Source organism: Xiphophorus couchianus, chromosome 22 (genome assembly GCF_001444195.1).
Source record: "Xiphophorus couchianus chromosome 22, X_couchianus-1.0, whole genome shotgun sequence".
In the NCBI taxonomy this organism is placed as follows: domain Eukaryota; kingdom Metazoa; phylum Chordata; class Actinopteri; order Cyprinodontiformes; family Poeciliidae; genus Xiphophorus; species Xiphophorus couchianus.
In genome coordinates, this window is record NC_040249.1 from 27,261,224 (window position 1) to 27,282,934 (window position 21,711).

Below are 21,711 nucleotides of genomic sequence, written 5' to 3' on the forward strand. Positions count from 1 at the left end.
AGCATCTGGCGCGCGTCCGCCTCCCCTTCATCACTCCAGCCGCTCGCGCCCGCTGAGGATGCGTGCGTCGGAGCGTCCTCGCGCCGCTCTCCCCGTCCGGAGCTCGTTTCCTCCTCTCTGAAGCAGAAAGATTATCTCCGCAGACGCAACAACAATGGGAGGACTGGACGCGTGTGGCGGCTCCCGCTCCATCTTACTATAATTCACACCGTCGCACTTGGCTTTATTCCCGGCGAAAATGGCGACGGGGGCAGGCTGGCAGCCTCCGTACAACACCTCGACTAGCAACAGCAAATACACCCAGTCTCCAACAGGGTCCGGCATGTTTTACGACGGGAGCTTAACGCTGGAATACACCCCAGACCTGCACCTGAAGATGAGCAAGAAGATAGCCCAGCTAACAAAGGTGTGTGCGTGGAAGTGAATGGATGACGTAGGGTGTAGTGGTTAAGTCATTTAGAGCAGGTGGGGATGTAGATGGAGTAGTACTGGTGTGGGATGCAATGCTATTTGTAAACACGGTCTTCTACAGTTATGAAGCTATGTAAACATCCTAACTCTGCAACATGCATCAGTTTTAAAAGCATATTTCCATGTTTCTGCATTAAGCTTCACCAATAAGATTTAGATTTTAATTGGTGTCTATTTGTTAATTTTGAAATTGGTGCAACACAATGTAGGAGTAAACCTAAATTTGTGCACATCATAGTTTACTCTAATCACATTCCATATAGTCAATAAGCCATAGATGCAAATATTTCTCGTGACTTCAGCTGCTGCCATATCCCTGCTTAACCTGTGTGTGGTTCTCCTCCAAAGCCAGGAGGACCGATCTGAATTATGTAATCTATGGAGGGGTTGCAGGGGCTCGGCTGAGCTGCTTCTTTGTTGTCTACACCTGAAAACCGTTGGAGGATGCAGAGATAGTATGAGATTCAAGGTGGCAGCTCCGTTTAGAGCTTCGGGGCTTCTGGTGTGATGGCGTTGCACCAAGAGAGGCAAGAGCAGGAGTACAAAGCGGGAGATTTACATAACAGTTATGGTGATATTATAAATCCGAAGCGGGCTTGGGGATGACGATCTAGGATTAGTGTCTGGGTAGCGGCACAAAAAATGAAAATTGACACTTGTGTGATGATGTTGGGACTAAAATCACTTCTTGTCTGGATGTTTTCCACGTGTTTCCAAACAGTTAAAAGGAAGTTCAACTTGGAAAACCCTCCAATTGATTAAAATGTTTAATAATAAACTTCTCAAGTTGCTTCATTTTTAGTAAAAGAACTGACAGATTTACTGCTGTTCTTTGTAGAATTGTTTTAAGTTAGTCACATTCCATGGTTTTTGGGCTTGAGTGTTCTACTTGATCACACGCCACAGCAGATTTAAGTTTGGGCTTTGACTAGGCCACTTTAAAAAACATTTTGTTGGACTTGTTGTGTTTTGAATTAGGTGAGCTTAAGATCACCAACTGATTGTTAGATGGTCCTCTTCAGATTTTTTTTTTTTTTTTTAGAAATTACAACAAATTATTCAGATCCTGAAGCAGGAATGTCATCACACGGCCACGTGAACTACTTTCCATGTATTGGGATGTTTTATTTCTGTTTTACACCCACGTTTCCCAGTGTGAGATGGATTATTCTCGGTAGGAGATCCCCAGTTATAGAGTGAAAACTCAGTGAAGGTTTCTTCAGCTTTTGTCCACATATTTCAACTTCATATCTAGGCTTTGCTCACTTCAGTGGCTGGCTTGCAGCTGTGGATTCCACTGGAGCAGCAAAGTGGGACATGCTGCGGGTTTTAAAATACAGGACAACAGAAAGCAACATTTTGGAGAAATTCCTGATTCGCTGTGTAATGCATTTCAGTATGAAAATGTTTTTGGTGTCAGAGGTTTGCTGTATGTAGCTAAAAATTTCCATGGTCTGGTGCATGAAAACATTGGACCAACAGGCATCTCCCCTTGAGAAACGGGCTTTCATTAATCCTTTAATTACTGAATATGATGTTAATCCTCTGAAAACAATGAGAGCACAGACGTAGAGTTGCATTAGAGGCACATGCTGCAGTTGTTCTTCTCCTCAATATTTGTGGCCTTTCTCTCGAGCTCAATCAATAGCCGCTGACTGTGGCCTCAGAAGCCTCCCTCCTCGGTGAGCTGTTGTCATTTTCCTTATTCAGCCTCATCCATCCTGCGCAGAGCAGCTCTGTACCAGACATCTAGATCCTGATAAAAGTAGCACGACGCTAAATCCAATTTATTATCGACGCATTGGATGAGAGTATGCTATTGGCTGCTTTTTTTCTGCTTTTAATGAGAGGCCTAGTTGATTTGTAGTGTCATAATCTATTAAAAAACACTCTGAAGCCTTCCCATTGAGAGATTTCTATCACAAAGTTATCTATTTTGATCTGTTTTTCTCTAAAGGTTAGATGACTATTTTTTAAAAAAAATCTGAAAACAGATGTCAGTTTTAGTTTAATTTTATTACTTTTCAGATTTAAACATTTCCCTTAGTGCTTATTTTTAAATTCCTCTTGCATCGGAGGACAAATTTCATTTTATAGCAGTAGCGACAATTGTAGCTCTTTGAATTGAAAAGATTGCTGAGCCTTGGCTTACCCCATTACCAATATGTCAGTCAACACCAGATGGGGATGAAAATGCAAAATCTTAGTACTCTATCTGCCATTTTCTGTTATTTCTTGGGGATTTTTATACTAAAATATATACAAAGAAACCACGAAGCACCAGGTCCAGGCTGGACTTTGAACGCTTTGAGTCGTATTGTTTGAAAAATGTTTGAGCTCTTTTTGTTTTAAGCCTCTGATGACACGTTTCCTGTCGAAACTCCAGCTAAAATGGAGAAACAAGATTCCTGATTTATGTTTATGAGAGAGATTTGAAAAAACTCACTGGCATTGTCTTCAGAAACCTAATACCATGACCTTTCTTCTTCTTCTTCTCCTTTGTTCTATGGAGAATTTCTTTCAGAACATAATTGTTTTCATTCTTTTGTGCTTTTTTTCCCCTCAATTACATTTAACGACAAATTGAAAGTTTGCTCCAAAAAATGAAGTCCAGACCACGAATCCAAATCGTTTTCTATGTTCACATTGAACTCTTCCGCTACATCGACATGCTGCAGTACGACAGAGCGCAGGATAACGAGTTCAGTCAACAGCGGAGTTTAGGATACCAGGGGATGTTTGATGGCTTTGCCAAATGATTATTTGTTGAGCGGCGTTTATCAGGAATATATTTCACTCTCTAACAGGATTTAATTGCACTTGAATTGAGAGATTGCGGGAGAATATTTATGCAAAGCCAGCTTTAGCCCAAAAACCACTGCAAGGTGCCTCCATTCCTCTGAGATGGTGAAACAAAGTAGAAAGAGAGGCTGGAGAGAGAGATAGAGAAATAAAGAACAAAAAGAGGGAGAGATAAAAGGATGAAAGCACAGGGAGAGTGAGGAGCCGGAGATGAAAGCAGCAGGCACGCCAGCGTCATTAAAATAATCATGTATAATTGAAGGAACATTTCCATGGGTGACTCAAAGCTCGGAATCTGAGCTCAGAGTCAAGGAGAGGAGAAAATCCACCTTCAGTTCCTCTACTGAGCCGATCCACGATTCACCACTGGAGAAGAACATTCGAGCAGGAAATCCACATCAGCAGAAATCTGTCTGCTCTGGATGTTGAGAGTACTGTACATGAGTTAAAGTTTATAGGCTGTTGATTCGCTGCTTTCTGTCTTTTTAAGACTATAGAGGTAAAGATGTTTTCTTTGAATCTCTTGCTTCTGATGCCCATAAGAAAGAGAGATTGGGTGTGTTTTTTAAAATCATTTTCGGTTTTGTTTTATGTTGTCATAGAGATACATCCCCACTACCTTCTGTTTATTTTTTTTCATGGAGATGTGGTTTAAATTGTATTCATGGCTGTTAACTATAAAACACAAAGAAGGACAAATGCACTGTTTTTCAATTCGAGTTAATTTGTTCCTGTTTATACATCTTTTATGTCCTTTACGCATTACAGATAATTTTTTCTGTTAAACTCCAATAAATGCTGCAGATTGTATGCCAGGGTTTTCCCCAGTGTCATTCATCCACGGGCCGATGGATGAATGACTGCTAATATGCATTTGCAGACTAATGGTGGAAGGTTTTAGTTTTGAATGGAAATCCGATCGTCTAATTGGTGCGTCTTGGCTAAACGTCAAAGTTAGAGCCATCAAAATATCCGGAGGAAGTAACAAGTGAGAAAAATTTTGATTTTTAAAAAAAATGTATATTGATAATATGGAGGCCAGATTTTGAGCTCAAATTTGTTGCAAACCCGGGTTCAAAACAATCACATCAGTAGCTTTGCTTTTCACTCCCTGTTGTCTTTCCATCTATGTTTTCATTAGGATTTTTTTAAACAGATTTAAAATATTAATAAATACTATCAGACCCTCCATTCCCTCTGGAGTAAACTCTGTGAGAAATGTTAAAAACTAGGACACCACGCTGCCTATTTGCAAGTCTTCAAACTCCTTAAATGACAAGGAAAAAATTAATGGTCATAAAGTAGATGCCTAAAGGTAACAATATGCATTTATAACCTACAGCAATGTAGCGTTACAGGTTGAAAGATGGCGCCTGTCTGGTGTCAGCATGTTGTTTTCATTCATTAGAGACTTCAGTTCTGGATGGAAAACTTGTGAACATTTCTTCAAAAGTGATTACACGTCGAAGTATTGATGTATTGCGTCGTCTCAGAAAGCTTTTACGAAACTGCCACTGCTGCATCGATTTAAAAGTGGCGTTAAATGTCAGAAAGTCATTCATCTTTCTTCTCTAGAGGACATCACAAGCCTGTCTAATGCATGTCGTACAGTATGTTTAAGTGAAAACCCTTTTTAACTTCACCTGTTACCGGAGCAAATTTTGGACCGTTTGGTTCCGACAGGTCCGCGTTTCAGCTGACCGTGACCGAACATTAGCTGCTCTCCGGGGGCTTCAATTTGCTGGAGCTTAAGGGTTTTAAAGCTTCTGCATATCATTTACCTCCAGCACTCATAAAAACCTGCTTATATTCCTGAGAGTGAGCGCAAGCATGACTGACAAGATGTTATTCACTTAAGCCTGTGCGTGGAGAGTGCAGCAGGAAAAGGAGGGGATATCCTGTATCCATATTGGAGCTTGTGCCGGAGACGAATTTCTCCTCATGTTTTGTCATGTCATCATGGTGACTTGATTGAGTCATGTTAATCTGATTGGTTGTGAAACATCCACATCTTTTCCAAAAGGATGGAGTGAAAAATGTTGGGTTTTATTTTGCATCACTTAGTGAGGCAAAGCGTTGTCTGCCTACAGTCTGGAACATGTTTGCCTCTTTCACTGATGTTATTGGTATTGATTTTTGCACAGTTGATCTTCTTTTTTCCCCCCCCATCCTTCTCCGTACAACTATCGATCTTATATTGAAGCTGTTAATAAGAGTTTTTGTTCCCATCTCCATGCTGTCATCTCCTTCTGCCTCTAGGTAATTTATGCGCTCAACACCAAGAACGACGAACACGAGGAGGAAATCGAGTCTCTGAAAGAAGCCCACGAGGATGAGGTAAACTTTCCAGTCTCCTCTCTGTGTGTGTATTATTTTCCAGAACTGTAACTTTCTAATATTGAACTACTCAAAGAAAAGTTGAGTCATTTGGAGCCACTTTATGAATAAAAGATATATGGAGAGCAAGAGTTTGTCTGTACCTGCTGGGATTCATTTTAATTCGACTTTTGAGAAACAAAAGTTATTTTTACTTATTTGTCAGTGGCGCAGACGGCTTGTGGTAGAGAAGTGAATATTTAATTTATGAACAGCAGCTTTACTAACGCTTTGCTTGTGTTAGTAATGTGCTTGCGTTACATTACTGTAACGTGTTGTAATCAGCATCTTGATATGCCACACCTGTGAGGTGGCTGGATTATCACTAACAAAGATTGAACAATATTTGTGTTTGTAGAGGAAGTCTCAGCTTTTTGAATGCTGGATTTATATTTTCGTTGGATATATGACAGCAAATTATTGGACAATAACGGAAACCTTCAGATTTACTTAGCGTTTCTGGGTTGCATTAAATATATTAACATGTGATTTCAAAAACTTGAGCATTAGGATCTTGACATCTTAAAATCGTGAGTTTTTCAATCAGTTATCACAAGAAAAGAAGTTTGAGAGCTATCTTACAGATACTGATATAAAGAAATTCATCTAAATATAACAAGCAAATTAATTATTTCCTACTTAAATAAATAAACTTCTTGTTCTTGAGATATAATATTGGGATATTGAGTCTGTAATTAAAATATGAGGTAAAAAAAATGTGATTTTGTCTGGAAGCCAGAATTTTCGTACCACAATTCCTAAAAGTTATCGTCACCAAACATCTGCTATTATCTGGAAAAGATCATACCGACAGTGAAACATGGTGGTGGCAGCATCATGCTGCTTCAGTTTTCTTTTAGTTTATTTTCAGATGGAAGTAATTTATCTTAGATTCAATCACAAGCTGTTCCAGATACTAGCCAGTTCTGACAGAGCATACATGCAGTTCAGCTCATATTGCCTCAGGCATTTTGTTTAAATGTCACCTACTACAACACAATAGGTGCAGTAACATCTTCCTCTATATGACTGTTCACTCATAAATCCCATTTTATCAGTGTAGAGAGTCCAGAATCAACGCTAAGCCCATAAAATGTAACGTACAGGCGACTGTCTGGAGTGGTTTGCCTGAAACACTTCAGTTTTATTAAAGGAGCGTAGAAGCAAAGGCTTTTTGAGAGTTGTTTAAATGTTCATTTTTATTAGGATTTACTCCCAAGAGAAGCTTCAAGTTCACCATGAAATATGGTGTTTATGTAATTTGTTCTGAAACTTATATGTTTTCAAGAAGAGGCTTTTCTCTCCTGCAAACATTTCATTAAGGCGACAAGTCCTGCGTGTTGCTTCTTTAATTATATTTATTTCTTATTGCCCAATTTTTAGTTTTTATTTTTAGTTGTGCCAGCTATGTCAAAACAAATTCCGTTTGCTTTTTGCTCAGGTCCAACACATAGTGACAGAAACCAGAGACAAGATCATGCAGTACAAGAGCAAAATGGCGGACGAAGCGGACCTGAGGCGCCGGCTGGCCAGTCTGGAGGAATCTGTGGAACTGCACGACCACATGAAGAGACAGGTCACAGAATGCCGCCGGCGTCTATGGCTTTGCACACATAAAACTTCACGTGTGGGTCCTGCCTGATCTCTTTTTTTTATTTTCATTGCCAGGCCTTGGCAGAGTTCGAGATGTACAGGCAGAGGATGGAGGACTCGCAGCTCTGCACCGAGGCCCAGCATACCCAGAGAGTCGTTTCCATGAGCAGAGAGGTACGGCCTTTTAAAGAAGATTCAAGGACGCAGTGAAACCTTGAGGCTGCAGAGTACGAAAATGAATTTTGCCACGCTATTCATGCTTAAAAATCATAGCAATGCTAAAGTTGAGTAATCACGCAAGTGCATTCCAGCAGCAGCGCAATTTGAATTGGCAAAAATAAAAAAGAAAATGCACAAATCGTACAAAGATGAGCTGCTATTGCACACAGTGCAAAACTCTTTACTTTGCAGAAATAGCACCACTAACTTTCATTGGCTCTGCTGGTAAAGATGTGTAAACAAACTGACATGAAAGTCCAGGAGGACCTGGTACGAAACCAGTGATAATTATAAACTAGAATGTCATTGATTTAAAAAGGAAAAAGTCCTAAAATATTGATTCATTACACACAATGTGACACATTTATTTCTCTTATTTTGGTGTTTATGGCTTACAGGTAATAAAAAACCCAAATTCACACATCCAGGATATTAGAATAATGACTAAAAACCGCTTTAAAAGAAGGATTTGTAATTGACAAATGTTATGTTTTGGCCCTATCAAGTCAAGATAACTTCAAATATTTACTAATAATCAGGGAGAATGTTAAAAAAAATAAGTCATGCTGTTCCACACTTTACTTCCTGTATTTTTGAAAGTCCTAATGAGCCATTATGTAACCCTTAGTGGAATATTTTAACTACTTAAGAGCCAAAAGTCAGTAAAGAAACATAAGCGCCCCAGAAAACAAGCTTGGCATATCAGAGGCAGCTTTTATCTCTCCCTTTGCTGCTTGATTCCTCCTTTTTTTTATTATTATTATTTATTTGACTCCTAAAACTGAATTGCCGCTTTGAGCAAATTTGTGTAATTTTCAGAGTGTTTGTTTACACGGTACTTCAGGCAGGAAGTGGAAGTTTGTTTTGGATTAATTTACTCCAGCAACTTAAAAAAAAAGAAATTAGTTGAGAGTGATGACTGGTTGTGAAAATTGCACAAAAGTGGATGAGAATAAAAAGCAAGAAATATCACATCATATCATATATCATATCACGGCACCTGCAAAACAATCATATTGTTTGATTTGATGACAATTGGACTAAATGGATAATTTAACTGTATTCGGGTGCAGCTGAGTAGGCTCAGTTCACTGTCACTGTGTTGGCAGCAGTGTTTGTCTTGTACCCCATCAGAACTTCATGAACCGGAACCAGCCTGCTCAGGTCACAAAGCATTACATCACACGTTATATTTTTACATGTTTTTCATTTAGATCTTGAAGGCAGCAGGTAGGGCCGCTGAGCAGCTTTCAAAATGTAACTATAGTGTCACACCGCTTGAACTTTCCCTCTTTTTCCACAACTTTGAAGAGTTTTTTTGTAGGATTTTATGTGTTGCAACTAAACAATATATATACATAACTATTTTTATTATTTTTTTAATTTTATTTACATTTTTTTTGCAAATGAAAGATGTGAGAGAGTGTATTACTGAGCGTTCCTAGACTGGAAGACTATTCTTTTGGTCTTGATAAGTCTGGAAATAAATTTTAGAAAAGTATTTATATTCCCACACTATATTCCCTTTTCAATTGTCTAAATGTTGTGTCCTTTCTTTCATCCTTCCCTTCTCGATTCCTTGGTTATGTCCTTCCTTTTGTTCATTCATTTTTGTGTCTTTATTTAGTTCCTTTGTCATCTTTCTGTCCATGTATGCTACCGTTTCTCTCTTCCTACCTCTGTTCCATCTGTCCTTTTTTCCTTTCTTTCATCCTTTCATTCCTTTTTCCCGTCTTTTTTTCCTTCCTTCCTTTCGTCCTTCTTAAAGAAACTTAAAGATAAGCTGGATGTTATTTTTTGGGAGGTTCTTCCTTCCTTTTTTGTTCCCTACCTCCTTTCAATCTGTCATTTCTCTCCTTCCCTGTGCCCCTCTGTGCCCTTTTTCTTGTATCCTTTCTTCCTTTCTGTTCCTTCCTTGTTGTATTTTGAAATCACTATAAAGGACTAAAACTGGATTTTGGACATGAAAAATGTGCAAAATCTATATAGTATTCAACCCTACAAAGTCAATACTTTGTAGAACCATCTTTTGCTGCAATAATTTGTACGCTATCAGCTTTGCACATCTGGAGATTGAACGTTTTTGACTAAAACCTAGTCAGATTGGATGAACTATGAACATCTACTTTCCAGTTTTTCCACTGATGCTTTGACTTTTTGGTTTTTACTTTGACTAGGTCATTCTAGCGCATAAATATGCTCTGATCTAAACTATTTCATTGTATCTCTGGCTATATGTTTATGGTTGTCGTTCAGCTTGTCAATACTGACAAAAGTCTCTGTCTCTGCTGAAGAAAGCATTAGCATAGTGATTTTAATCTGTGGAAATTGTGGAAAAGCTCGAGCGCTGTGAACGCTGAAGACCCTGCATGCACTCATGGCACACAGAGGGCTTTAACCTTCTTATTTCTCTTGGTCGTCAGTGAAAGTCCAAACAGAATAGATCATGTTTCGTGGTTTCAATAGGTGGAAGAGATGCGTCGCGATTTTGAGGAGAAGCTTCGGGTGTTCAGCCAGGCTCAGGCCCAGTTTGAGGCAGATAAGCGGCGAGCGCTGGACGAGCTGAGGGCCACCCACCGACACGAGGTGGAGGATCTCCGCAACAACCAGCAGAACCACACCGCCACCTCTGCCGAGGACCAGGAGAAACTGGCCGAGCTGCATAGACAAGAGGTGGGCCACGACTATGAGACACAGGAAGCTATGTGTGCAGTTAAGGAGCCACATTCTTGATTGGCTTGGCTTACTCCGAAGATCCTACCCTTAGTAATTTAGCTGGAATTGCTATTTTTGAGGATTTTTTTCTTTTGTTTTTTAATGAAAACTGAAAAAACCAACAGCTTTACTGGTGCTGTTGTTGGTTTACGAGCATAATTTAAACTAAAAGTGGTTGTAATTTTGATCATAGACCTCTCGTTTTTACGCATGTCATTCCATTTTTTTTTTATCTCGCCTCGTTTTATCATATGCCTTAAAAAGCATTAGGCAGAAATAAAACAGTGGGCAGACCTCAAATGTTTTCTGGTTTAGTTGCCGCAAATCTCCGATTGCATTCTGGCAGCCTGGAGCTACTGGCACGCTGGAGTACAACAAACAGATTTTCTTTTCACTTCTCCCACTCCGTGTGTAGGTGGAGGCTTTGATGGAGAGGGTGGAGCAGCTGACGAAGGATAAGGTCCGTCTGGTGGAGGAGTACGAGGCCAAGCTGGCCAAGGCTCAGGAGTATTACGAGCGAGAGCTGGAGGCCATGAGGCGGACACACCAGCTGACCACAGAGAACCTGCTGGCTTGGAAAAGGACGGAGGTGACGGGGCAAAACTAAAACAAAAAACAAAATAAAACAAATGATGATTCTTCTTTTGCCGTGTGTAATACGTCTCCGCTCCCGTTTAGGTGGAGCTGCGGAAGGAGTTTCAGGCTCAGGAGGCGGCGCTGCAGCGGTCGCTGTCCAAGCTGAGGAGTGAGCTGCAGAAAGCTCAGGAGGAGGCCCGGGAGAACCGGGACAAAACCAACAGGCTGCAGACATCGCTGGCCAATGCAGAGGGAACCATTAAGGTGCGTCAAAGTGAACAAGTCATATTTATTCTGACTAACCAGACATGTGCAGCTCCTTTTGCCAAACAGGTTATGGGCTTTGTGAAATTGTGGCAAAAAAGCTATTTTGGAAGAAAGCTACAACAGGTCAGCTTTAGTTTAGAGCGAGCCATGCAGAAAAATGTGTTAAAAAACAGGCAGTGGTTTGTGTTGTGGAAAAAATAATGCTTTTCTGTTTTTGCAAGTGTTAATGTCCTTAAGTTGTGAAGCACTGGATTTGTTTTTTTGAAGATTTCTTTTTTATGTATTAGAGCAACCTAGTCAAATCGCTGGCTTAAATCCAACTGAGGATCTTTGACAAACTCCACAAAGAAGACTGAACGAAAAAGAGAGAAAAAAGAAACTCAATTTAAAAAAAATTTTGAAATCCATGTTTTATTTTATTATGCACAATTTATGTTGACAAATTTGTTGCCAGAGACAAAATGGATTGATTTTCAGCAGCTAAAGCACCTAGGCCAATCAAAATAAAAACAACATGTATGAATGAAACACCAAGTACAACAACAGTAAATAATAGCAACAATAAAACTTAGTGAAATAGATTGAATTTGGTTGTTTTAGTGTGAAAAACTGCTAAAATCTTTAAGAAGTATAAATACTTTTACAGACATGGTATAGACACTCAGATCTGTTTGCAATATCATGAGTATTTTCCTTTTTGGGCTCAATTGGGTTGTCATGTCACATCAAAAATGCATAAAATTGTGCAAGAATCCCCCTTTATCTGGTTACACTCTGGTGAAAGTGGGTTAAATTGAATGAAAAACCACTGCTGAGAACAAAGGCAGAAGTAAAAGCCTCGGGGTGGAATCTGTTTCCGAGCAGGAGGAAAGGTAATGTAGTGTGCTCTGACAGAGCTGCAGGCTCGTGTGCACAGGAGAGGCTCGAACGGTAGCATCACGAGTGTGTGTGTGTGTCGGGGTGTGTGTGTGTGCGTTGCAGAACCTGCACAAGCAGCTGGAAGAAGCCATCCAGGATGGAGAAATCTGGGTGATGCAGCTGAAGGACACCGAGTATGAACTGGAGAGCAGCAGGGAACGGGTGCAGCAGCAGGCCACAGAAATCCTCCACAAAGCCAGTAAGACGTAACTCTGAAGTAGATTTCTGAGTCTGGACTGCTCATGAAATTTTGTCCAAGATGAGTACTGGCGTTTAAAAGCTGGAGACAAATCACACACAGAAAGCATCGGTAGATTTATTATGGGGTTTAAATTTTAATCTAGAGAAGAGTTTAAAAAAGGGAGGCTGAATCTAAAAGAGCATTTCTAACTCGTGTAACCAGTCTGCTTATGTTAAAAGGAAGCGCATAAAGAATTAAAATATTATAAATAAAAGCATTCATTATGTTATGAGGTTGCAGTGATTATGGTTCATCTGATGTTTTATATGTTTGTAGTTCATATTCTGTCTTGATCTGAACTTCTGCATAGGGAAGAATTTACTGTACAGTCGACAGTGTTTGCAGATTTTTTTGTGCAACGTAACTTGAGATTATTTGTGTTCAATTCGCAGAGCATTTTTGAAATATTTGCTAATTGATTTATCATAATGTAAGTTGACTTTGAAACTGTTACAGTAGTTAGGTTTAAGGTATATTTGGTAGATCTGTCTGTTTATATCCATTCTGGGGTTTTTTTTCAGGTTCCTCATTTAAAGCTTGACATCATGAATAAATGGTTAAGTTTGAATTAATACTTTAAATACTTTAGTTACGCCATATAATCCTACACACTCTGCTGAGATGACTAAACAGCAGCTCTAGACACATTATTCGCTTTTAGTTTCCCATAAGCACAGAGCTGATCTGTATCCACGGCGACCCATCAGTTTAGATCAAACAAACCTGGTGTTACATGTCGGAATGCATTTGAAAAGGTATTAAAGTTAGAGATGCACCATCTAATATCTGCATCGGTTCCAATATTGAGAAAAATTCTAGATCTGGTATCTGTGGCAATTTGCCATATATATAACGTATATACGTTTGCTTTTCTACTCCTAATTGCACTGACTGAATAAATGAAAGTTGTTTTTACATATTTGACCAAGCTTGTGAAGCTATCTGTGTGTTTAATTGTGCTGTACTGGTGCAGAGTTACCAGATAAAGTTGTAATTCAGTACATTTATCTCTGGGTTTAAAAAAAGGAAAAAGTCAATTCAATTGTTTTTCTGTATCAAATCTGTATTAGCCGATACTGATCCTCCGGTATTGGTATCGGTATCAGAAGTAAGAAAAAGTGTATCCCTAATTAAAATAAATGTTAGAGTTGGAAAATATCTGGTTTTATTGCATAAGACACACAAACTAGAGGGGAGAATAAAGATGCTGTTCAAACCACAGAGCTAATTATGATTACTTGCAATTTAGAAGTATAATTTGGGAGCGTAAGTATGAGGTAACAGATCCCAAACCAGATATCTGAAGGGCGCCACAGGAGAACTGAAATGATTTGTTATGGTCTGGTGTCTGATTCTGGTTTTTGACTCTAATGTTTCCAGGTCAGATTGGTTCCTTGCAGGCCACCCAGATGGCCCATGAGGCGACCATCAGGAACCTGGACCAGGAGCAGAGTCGCCTCAAGGAGAAGATCGGACGGCTGGAGGAGGAGAGGGAGGCGCTGCTGAACCAGAGTCAGGCCGCCAGCGACCAGCACAAGCAGCAGGTGCTCAAACTGGAGCAGGTACGAGCTTTCCCCGTCCGCCGCCGCCCCGAGAGAGAGAGATGGAGAAAACTGAACATTCAAATGGATAACTCCTTTCTCCATGCATCAGTCTCTTCGGGAGGAGCATCAGGGCTATGAGAAGGAGCTCTGCAGGCTGAGGGCTCACTACGAGGAGGAGACGCTGCGCTTTAAAGAGGCTCAGGTCCGAGTGCTGGAGGAGCTGGAGGAGAAGCACCGGACGCTGAGGGAGGAGGCCCAGCAGGAGAAGGAGGACGAGAAGAAACTCCTTGTTACGGTGAGACTGATATAGGGGTGGACGGCACAGATTTAGAATTTTATCACAATATTTTGTGGTACTATTGTGAAAACAAAAAATTAATTTTAAATGCTATTTATGACTTCTTTTTTTAGTGTCTGTATGGCTGTGACTGCATAGCGCAGCTTTTATAACACCAAAACAACAAAGGTTGCTCTAGAAAAACATTCCCATCTGAAATATCTTTCTTCATTTAATTTAATCGTATTTTCCTATTCACTGATACTCTTGTGGAACAAACAATGGAAATAATAGTAAAAATAACATAATACTATCAGTTTTTATTATTCAAAATTAATTGAAATGTATTGAGACACAAAAAATCTAAATTCATGTGACTTTCACTTTCCAAATTTTAGCGCATTTTACTGGTTATATGATTGAACAACACAGAGTACATGGGAATTTTTAGTGGCCAAATCAAATTCTTGTTTGTAACAGAATGTGAAAAGTGTATTTAGCTTGTTTATCATGCAGCAAAACCCAAAAGACTTGCAGCTATAATTGCATTTAAACGCAACACTCTACAAAGTATGAATTCAGGGGGGGAAGAAATGCAAATGCATGCAAAAATATGAAAACCATTCATTATTTTTCTCCCACTTCACATCTGCGCTCTTCTTTGTGTTGGTCCATCACAGAAAATCCAAATCCAGAGTTTGTTTTTTATAACCTTCGAAAAAATGAGAAAGTATTAAAGTGGTGTGAATTTGAATGTGATTTAAAACAATAAGTCATGTTGCGCAGCTGTTTCATTTTCCCCTCACATCGTCCTGATCTGTTCCAGGAACTGAGCAAAACCATCAGCTGGCTGGAAACATCTAATTAGATCAACATTAAAACACTAGAACTACCAAAGATTCCCAAAATGGGAATCTTCCTCTAGGTACCAGAGAGGGGCCAGTTTGGCCCTCCAAGAGAGGGTGTGAAGAGGCGCCTTTGTTATGTAAATAAGGCCATTACTGATGCATCACAAGAGGGGGGCAAAGCTGAACTATTACTGTGTCTTGTCTCTATTCTCTATGCTGCAAAAGCGAAGTGATTTCCCTGCTTAAATAATATAAAGATTATATATATTATATTTAGCTTAGTTTTATTTTAGCAAAAAAGCACAATGAATTATTTTTTATATTTTAAATGGAGAATTAGAAATTTTACAGACAGGTACCAGATGTATTTGTGTCTAAGTCAAGAGGTCAAGAGGCGTTTTAGTCTGCAAGAAGCAGGATGGAGAACAGGATACAGAAGATATACAGAAGATATACAAAAAAATATACAAAAGAACAACTGTTATTTGTTTGAATGCTTTTTATTTTTGTCATTAAAAACAATTAAAAAAAATACAAGAAATAAAACAATTCCACAGTTATTTGCAATAGGCACAGTGGGACAGCAGGGGGCTGCATGTGTGTGTGTGTGTGTGAGTGGCATTTCAGCCCTCATTCTGTGCACTGTCTGCACTGTCGGCACACATCTGGCACTGCCAGTTCATGGGCTTGCTGCATTTGCCACATGCGTATTTGAAGCAGTCAACGCATCTCCTATTTGTACTATTTTTAATGCATCGACGGTTGATTTGGCACTTCGCCCTTTTGCCTGGGCTGGGTGTGGCAGGTTGTTGGCAAAGCAGTTGCTCCTTGCACGCCGCCTTCTCACTCACATGAGAGTTAGCCAAGTCTTTTGCGAGCTCCACCAGGAAGTCCACCCGTCTCTCCTGCACCCCAGTGCATGCCTGATACAGCACATGCGCATTCAGTGCTGCCATGTCAATCATGTTGTAGAACACGGCAACTGGCCACCTCCGTGTTCCTGCACGCACGCTGTACTCCCGCACCATTTTGTCCATCCCATCCACACCGCACTTTGCTTTGTTATATTGTTTGATGGTGTTTGGCTTTCTTCTGGTGGTATCCTCAGTCTCAACCACGCTGTGCATGCTGCTGAGAATGTAAACGACCTTCTTCCTTTTGGGCACATACACAGTCAGCGTGGCATCAGAGGTTGAAAACACCTGAGTGGTGAATTCAGTGCGATCCTTCCGTTTAGTGGATTGTGGAATTTCCCTGCGACACTTGTTGACTGCGCCGAGGATGGTGGTTTTCCGGCTACGCAGTCGTTGCGCAAGTGACAGTGATGTGAAGAAATTGTCCGTGGTTACAGTTCTGCCCTTGTCCATGAACGGTTCCATCAGCCTCATCACTACAATCTCGGACAGTCTCTCCCCGCTGGGACGACTGGGGTCCTTGCCAAGATATGGGAAGACATTGCAGATGTACTTTGATTTCAAGTCGCAAGCCACCCAAAACTTGATGCCAAACTTGTCCGGTTTTGTTGCTATGTATTGAAGGAAACAGCAGCGGGTTTTTGTGGGGAAAAGCTGTTCATCAACAGTGATGTGTCGACCAGGGCTGTAGGATGAGATGCAGTTAGCGGCAAACGATTCCCAAAGATCAGAGATTGCAGCGAATCTGTTGGTCTCCGCTCGCTCACGGCGTGTAAACATGTCATCAAAGCATAGGTGTCGCATGATGTTTTGGAAGCGGTTTCGGGCCATAGTTGAAATGATCGTTGGGTTTCCCAGGTTTGCTGACCAGCTGTCACATAGTGATGGAACCTTGGTCACCCCCCGCAAGATAATGACTGAAATAAATGCCATTAGTTCCGGGAGATCCATGAACCAATCCTGCTGCTCCTGACGTGCATGTTGGGTGGTCCACTATTGAATGGTAAGAAGCATCTCCAGAGTAATAAAACAGAGGAAGCTCTGAAGGCGACTCCGGATGCTTTGACTGGCCTTAGCGCTTGGCTCTCCATCTTTAGCGTACGGCTCTATTGGAGTGAAATGGAGATGTGTCCCCACTTGTTCCTGCCGCCACACTGTACCATCCTTCGTGGTCTCTGTCGGCTCACTCCCCGAACGAGCTCTCTTTTTTGGTAGCGGGAGAGTGTCCTCATCTGCAAGAAAAACAATTTCAAATCAACTTTTTGTTTCTTTCTAAATAAAAAAATAGTCAGGAAAATAAAATAGGCAGGTTGAGAAAACTAACCTGAAGAGAGCTCAGAGTCCGAATCCGGTTGAGCGTCTAGGTCTTCTTTGTCTATGACTTCTTCATCTATATCTTCTCCTTCTGAATCCCAAGGCTTGGAATTCTGCATAAGTAATTCCAAAGCCTCTTCAGCATTCATCGGCTTCTGTGTCCTCTTCGCCATCTTGATTCTTGCAAACTAAAAAGCTGAGTGAATGTCCAGATATTTATACTCCACAGCACAAAAGGCAGCATGCAAATTTGCATGTGCAAAGTCTCCCAGATCTGGCCCGCCTCTCACCCCTCCCCACACTCAGGAACCACCAGAAGTAGTTATTTTCAAAATTTCTATCCTGTTCCAAGGACAATCAGCGTGAAAGTTGATGTAGTGAGTTTGGCTCTCCTCCCCCCTGCTGGTTCCTCAGGCTATGGTCACATCTACAGGGATGCTAATTAGACCATTCAGAGTCGTCAGTTTGGCCACATTTGGATGCTAATAACCCAGTTTGGCCCTCTCTCGGTAGTTCTAGGAAGATACCCAATTTGACCCCTCTTGGTAGAGATAGGAATTTCTCAAAATCCTGGTAGTCCTAGTGTTAAAGCTAAAGCTTGAAAAACCACATCAGCCTCCGTTTGTTTCCCGCTGCGTCTTTCACCCTGTCATCAGTTCCCTCGTCCTTCCCTCTCTCTGTCTCTCCCCCGCCCTTTGCATTCTTCCTCCTTTGTGTCTCACAGTTTTAAGTGGCTGTGTGAGAGGAATACGAATGTCCTCTCTGCTGGAGGAGCGGGAAGAACTACTGATCACATTATGCAGGTTAAATTAATTTAACCTGGACCATTTACCGTGACAGTGTCTTTTTTTTTCTACCAGCACTGAAACATCGGTGCTGCTTTTTCTTCCTTGCCGTTTAATCTGATCTCTTATAAAGAAGACAAGATCACTCTCAGCTGTTGTCGGTCCGCTTTTGTACTCTTATTGCATTTCATGTTTCTCTCTGAATACACAATATATATTTACTAGAATTTTTTACGAATACATTGAGGTGAACTAAGTTTGTTTACAACAGAGAGCAACAAAATTGAATTTGTTCATTTTTGTTTGTCCTTTTTTATGATCAACTCCGATTCTAAAAATAATCCAGGTCCAAGAAGACGTTTTGGTGTTTGTTTTGTAAGTGGAGATCAAATTTAAATTGGGTTAGGATAAATCACAGTGCGAGACGCTGTAGATTTTTTACTCTCTGTGCCATTTCATTTACTGTAAACAGTGTTTCTTTCTCATTAATCTAATGGAATCAGGAACATAAAATGTGCCAAGCTTTGTAAAAGTATTTTAACATAACATTTTCTCCAAGCCGAGCTGTGGATTTCTACTGCTCCTCCAAAGTTACCAAACAAGATGTTAGTGGCTAAAAATCGGACAGCAGCTCTTGAATAAAGAGCCATATTGTGGCTGTGAATTAACCAAACACTTGTTGAGTTTCAAGTGCTTTTCAACCTGTCTCTGCCACATTTCCCCCCTCTACATCCCATCTCTGAGCTCCTCACAATTTGAATTTATTTTTGATTTTCTCTTACTCATTGCATTTTCTGCTCCAGTTCTGACCAGCATTGTTATTTCTCTGATGCCCACCCCATTGCTCCAAACAACCGTCATCTGAATTTCTTACAATAGGGAGGCAAACAAGCACTTTTTAGCACCACCTTTAACTCTGTAAGTCCATCTCTGCAGCATGTCGTTTGTCTCTAAAGTCCTTGTAAGCTAACGTGTTGGATGGAAATGAAGTTGAAATTCTTCCTCTGCATTTAGCTCATTTGCTACATGTGTTTTTCTTACCTCTTATGCTCCTAGTGAATTACAGCCACCTGATTTTTATTTAAATGCCTGTATCCATTTTAAAACCAAATGGAAAAGCGGATTGAGATTTAACTCTGGTTTTCTAAAATATGGTGATAAATGGACATTAAGCTTCTGCAGCCGCCGTCACACAGAGCAGGACTTAGCCATGTTGAAAATTTGAGTGCTACGCTTTGAAGCAAGGCCTGTTCAAGGACACCAATGCATTTCAATGAGTTAGTCCATTGTCAAAATGACACAATAAGCCACAAAGAGCATGTAGCTGAGGTGAAACTTGCTAAGGGGCAAGTATTTCGACATGCACGCTCAAATATATACACATGAATATACATGAGCTTAAGACAAGAGCCTCTGTTGTCACTTGTGGTAAAGATTTCTGCTCAGCTCCCATCTGGCCTGCATGAAATGAGCTCTTGCTTTGCGGTTTGTCCACATTACAGACAGGAATACTCCTGCGGTCACACCTTCGCGATTCAGAGCGTTAGCTGTGTTTGTAAATTACTCGCCGAATCAATATTTATCCAGCTGAGGCTGCAGACTTTCAGGGATTTAAAATTGCACAATAAAACACCCAGATGGAAACGGCTGTTTTGCGGTTTCTTCGTCTAGTTGGAAAAAAAAGTCAAGGTGGATCTGAGGCAGCAGTTTGCAGTCGATTTTTATGCATAATGTCACATCTGCTTCAATGAATCCATACAAGAAAACACATTAAGGAAGAGCAAATGCAGCAGAAATGATATGAATAACATGAGCGGGATAAGGGGTTTTACACGCGCTCATAAATATTTAACGACACGAATTCAGCTCAATTAATAGTATCCGAAAGGAAAGAGGAAAAACCCGCTTCTGCAAAGCCCCTGTTGCACATAAATGCTTTGTGTGTTTTTATAAAGTAGCACATATGGTTGAATTATCAGGAATAAATAAGAAACAGTGAGAAGTGGACATGAGGAGGAGATTTTCACGAGAGAAATTCCGAGTGGCCCAGAAAAGGATTTGATGCTTCGGCTTGAAGGATTAAACCGAGTTGTCGCTTCCACCCGACGGCCGTTGAAAGTGTAAATGGCAAGTCATGTGTCTCCTCTGTATCCAGTAAGGCTCTGCTTCACCGAACGGCTGCCAGGCCGCTACACTACGTCACAAATGGGATTTACAGTAGGGGCGGCTTATTAAATTTGCTGGTGGTTTTTTTCAGTGTAGATTTTATTTTTAGTTTATTGAAGGGTAAATGGGCCACCAAGCCTTCACCGTCTGTGCAGGCAGCTGATAAATTGTATCAGGATGATGAATGAAACGCTCCTTTCAGGGGCGATTCATTTAAATCTCACTGCTTCTTCCTCTTGTTTTTTTTCCTGTTCTGTCCAGAAAATGAGTCAGGAGTTTGAGATTAAACGTCTGTCCTTAGAGGAGCAGAGAGATCGCCTTCAGCAGCAACTGGACAACTTGAAAGAGGAGCTCACGGCCAAACTCAACATGGCCAATCAGGAGGTGGGAAATGATTCCTACGCGTCCGATACTTTCCCAGTGACAATGTGGTAACCTCTTGGCCGGTGCCTCCTCAGGTGTCCCACCTGCAGGAGATCGTGAGGGAGGGGGAGCAGAACCTGAATTCGGCCCAGACGCAGATAAACTGCCTGAAGGAAACCCAGGAGAAGCTGCGGATAGAGCTGGACGCAACCAGAGGCCGCGTGCGAGAGACAAGCAACCTGCTCACTGACCTACAGGTGAGCGTCTGCGTCACAGTTCTCCAGACGTTCCTGATTTTCATGGTTTTTACTCACTTTTGGTATTCTCATGTAAATGTACATCAGAACATTTTATTTTTATGTCATGCATACCTGCAAAGTAACACTTAAATTCAAATTTTAATATCAGAAGTGGGTAAAGTTCCCAAAAATTGTACTTGAGTAAGAGTAAAAAAGGAGTCATCCAAGAAATTACACATGTAAGAGTAAAAGAAGTATTGGGTAAAAAGGCTGCTCAAACTGATCAAAACATTAGTCATTTAATATTTAAAAATTACAGACACAGAAAGACCAAAATATAAAATAAATAAATACATTTATTTGTACAATTACCACTAGGTAAATCAAAGGGCTTTGCATGAGATAAAATGTATAAAACACAAGGAATAAAAGAGCATAAAACAAAAGAAAAACAAAGTCATGCTACATAGTATTAAAAGCCATTTTGAACATATATGTCTTGAGTCTTGATCTGAAGAGGCCCAGGTCTGAGGTCAGAGGTCAGGCTTATTTCAGCTGGGAGTTATGTGAAAATGTAGGTACTTCAAAGACCAAAATGAAAATAATTCATATCTATAACATAATTACACAATAACAAAATTAGGCAAAATAAGAATTTTTTCTCATCAGTTTCTTTCAATATAAAATTTATGAAACTTTAACAAAAACTGCAGATATGTCTGGTGATTTTCTTTAAACAGCGTTATTGTTGTTTTTTTTCATTTACTGAACTTACAGAGCAAAAGCTTACTGAAACTTTACTCAAGTAAGAGTAGCAGTACTTTATAACTAAATTCCTAAAGTAAAAGTAAAAAGAACGGCGTAATAAGAATATTCCTAAAGTATCTTTTTAAAATGTAACTAGTTCTAACTCTGTTTAGTGTGATTCTGTTCTTCTTTGCACACGTATGTAAAATGTGTTGCTCTATCGTATCAATATTTCGACCTACAAGTTCAGGATAATCAATAATATGTAAATAATATGTTTTTCTACAACAGCAGAAAAAGAAATATATTGTTATATCAAAGTGCCACACTTGGATA

At 40.3% G+C, this 21,711-nt stretch overlaps 1 protein-coding gene across 5 annotated transcripts in view; it reads left to right on the forward strand.

Annotated features, from left to right (window-relative positions):
- The window catches only part of fam184aa (family with sequence similarity 184 member Aa), a 44,116-nt gene continuing 22,405 nt past the window's right edge, over nt 1–21,711 (forward strand). For 2 of the 5 annotated variants that reach the window (XM_028007597.1, XM_028007599.1), the window contains exons 1-12: nt 1–406; nt 5,533–5,610; nt 7,091–7,225; nt 7,318–7,416; nt 9,928–10,134; nt 10,592–10,765; nt 10,855–11,016; nt 12,001–12,136; nt 13,559–13,740; nt 13,832–14,017; nt 20,288–20,410; nt 20,485–20,646. In XM_028007597.1, coding sequence (XP_027863398.1) covers nt 239–406; nt 5,533–5,610; nt 7,091–7,225; nt 7,318–7,416; nt 9,928–10,134; nt 10,592–10,765; nt 10,855–11,016; nt 12,001–12,136; nt 13,559–13,740; nt 13,832–14,017; nt 20,288–20,410; nt 20,485–20,646 — 1,812 coding nt within the window. In that variant the 5' untranslated portion in view covers nt 1–238. The remainder of the gene's footprint in view (nt 407–5,532; nt 5,611–7,090; nt 7,226–7,317; nt 7,417–9,927; nt 10,135–10,591; nt 10,766–10,854; nt 11,017–12,000; nt 12,137–13,558; nt 13,741–13,831; nt 14,018–20,287; nt 20,411–20,484; nt 20,647–21,711) is intronic. The other 3 variants (XM_028007598.1, XM_028007601.1, XM_028007600.1) reach the window with 3 other exon arrangements.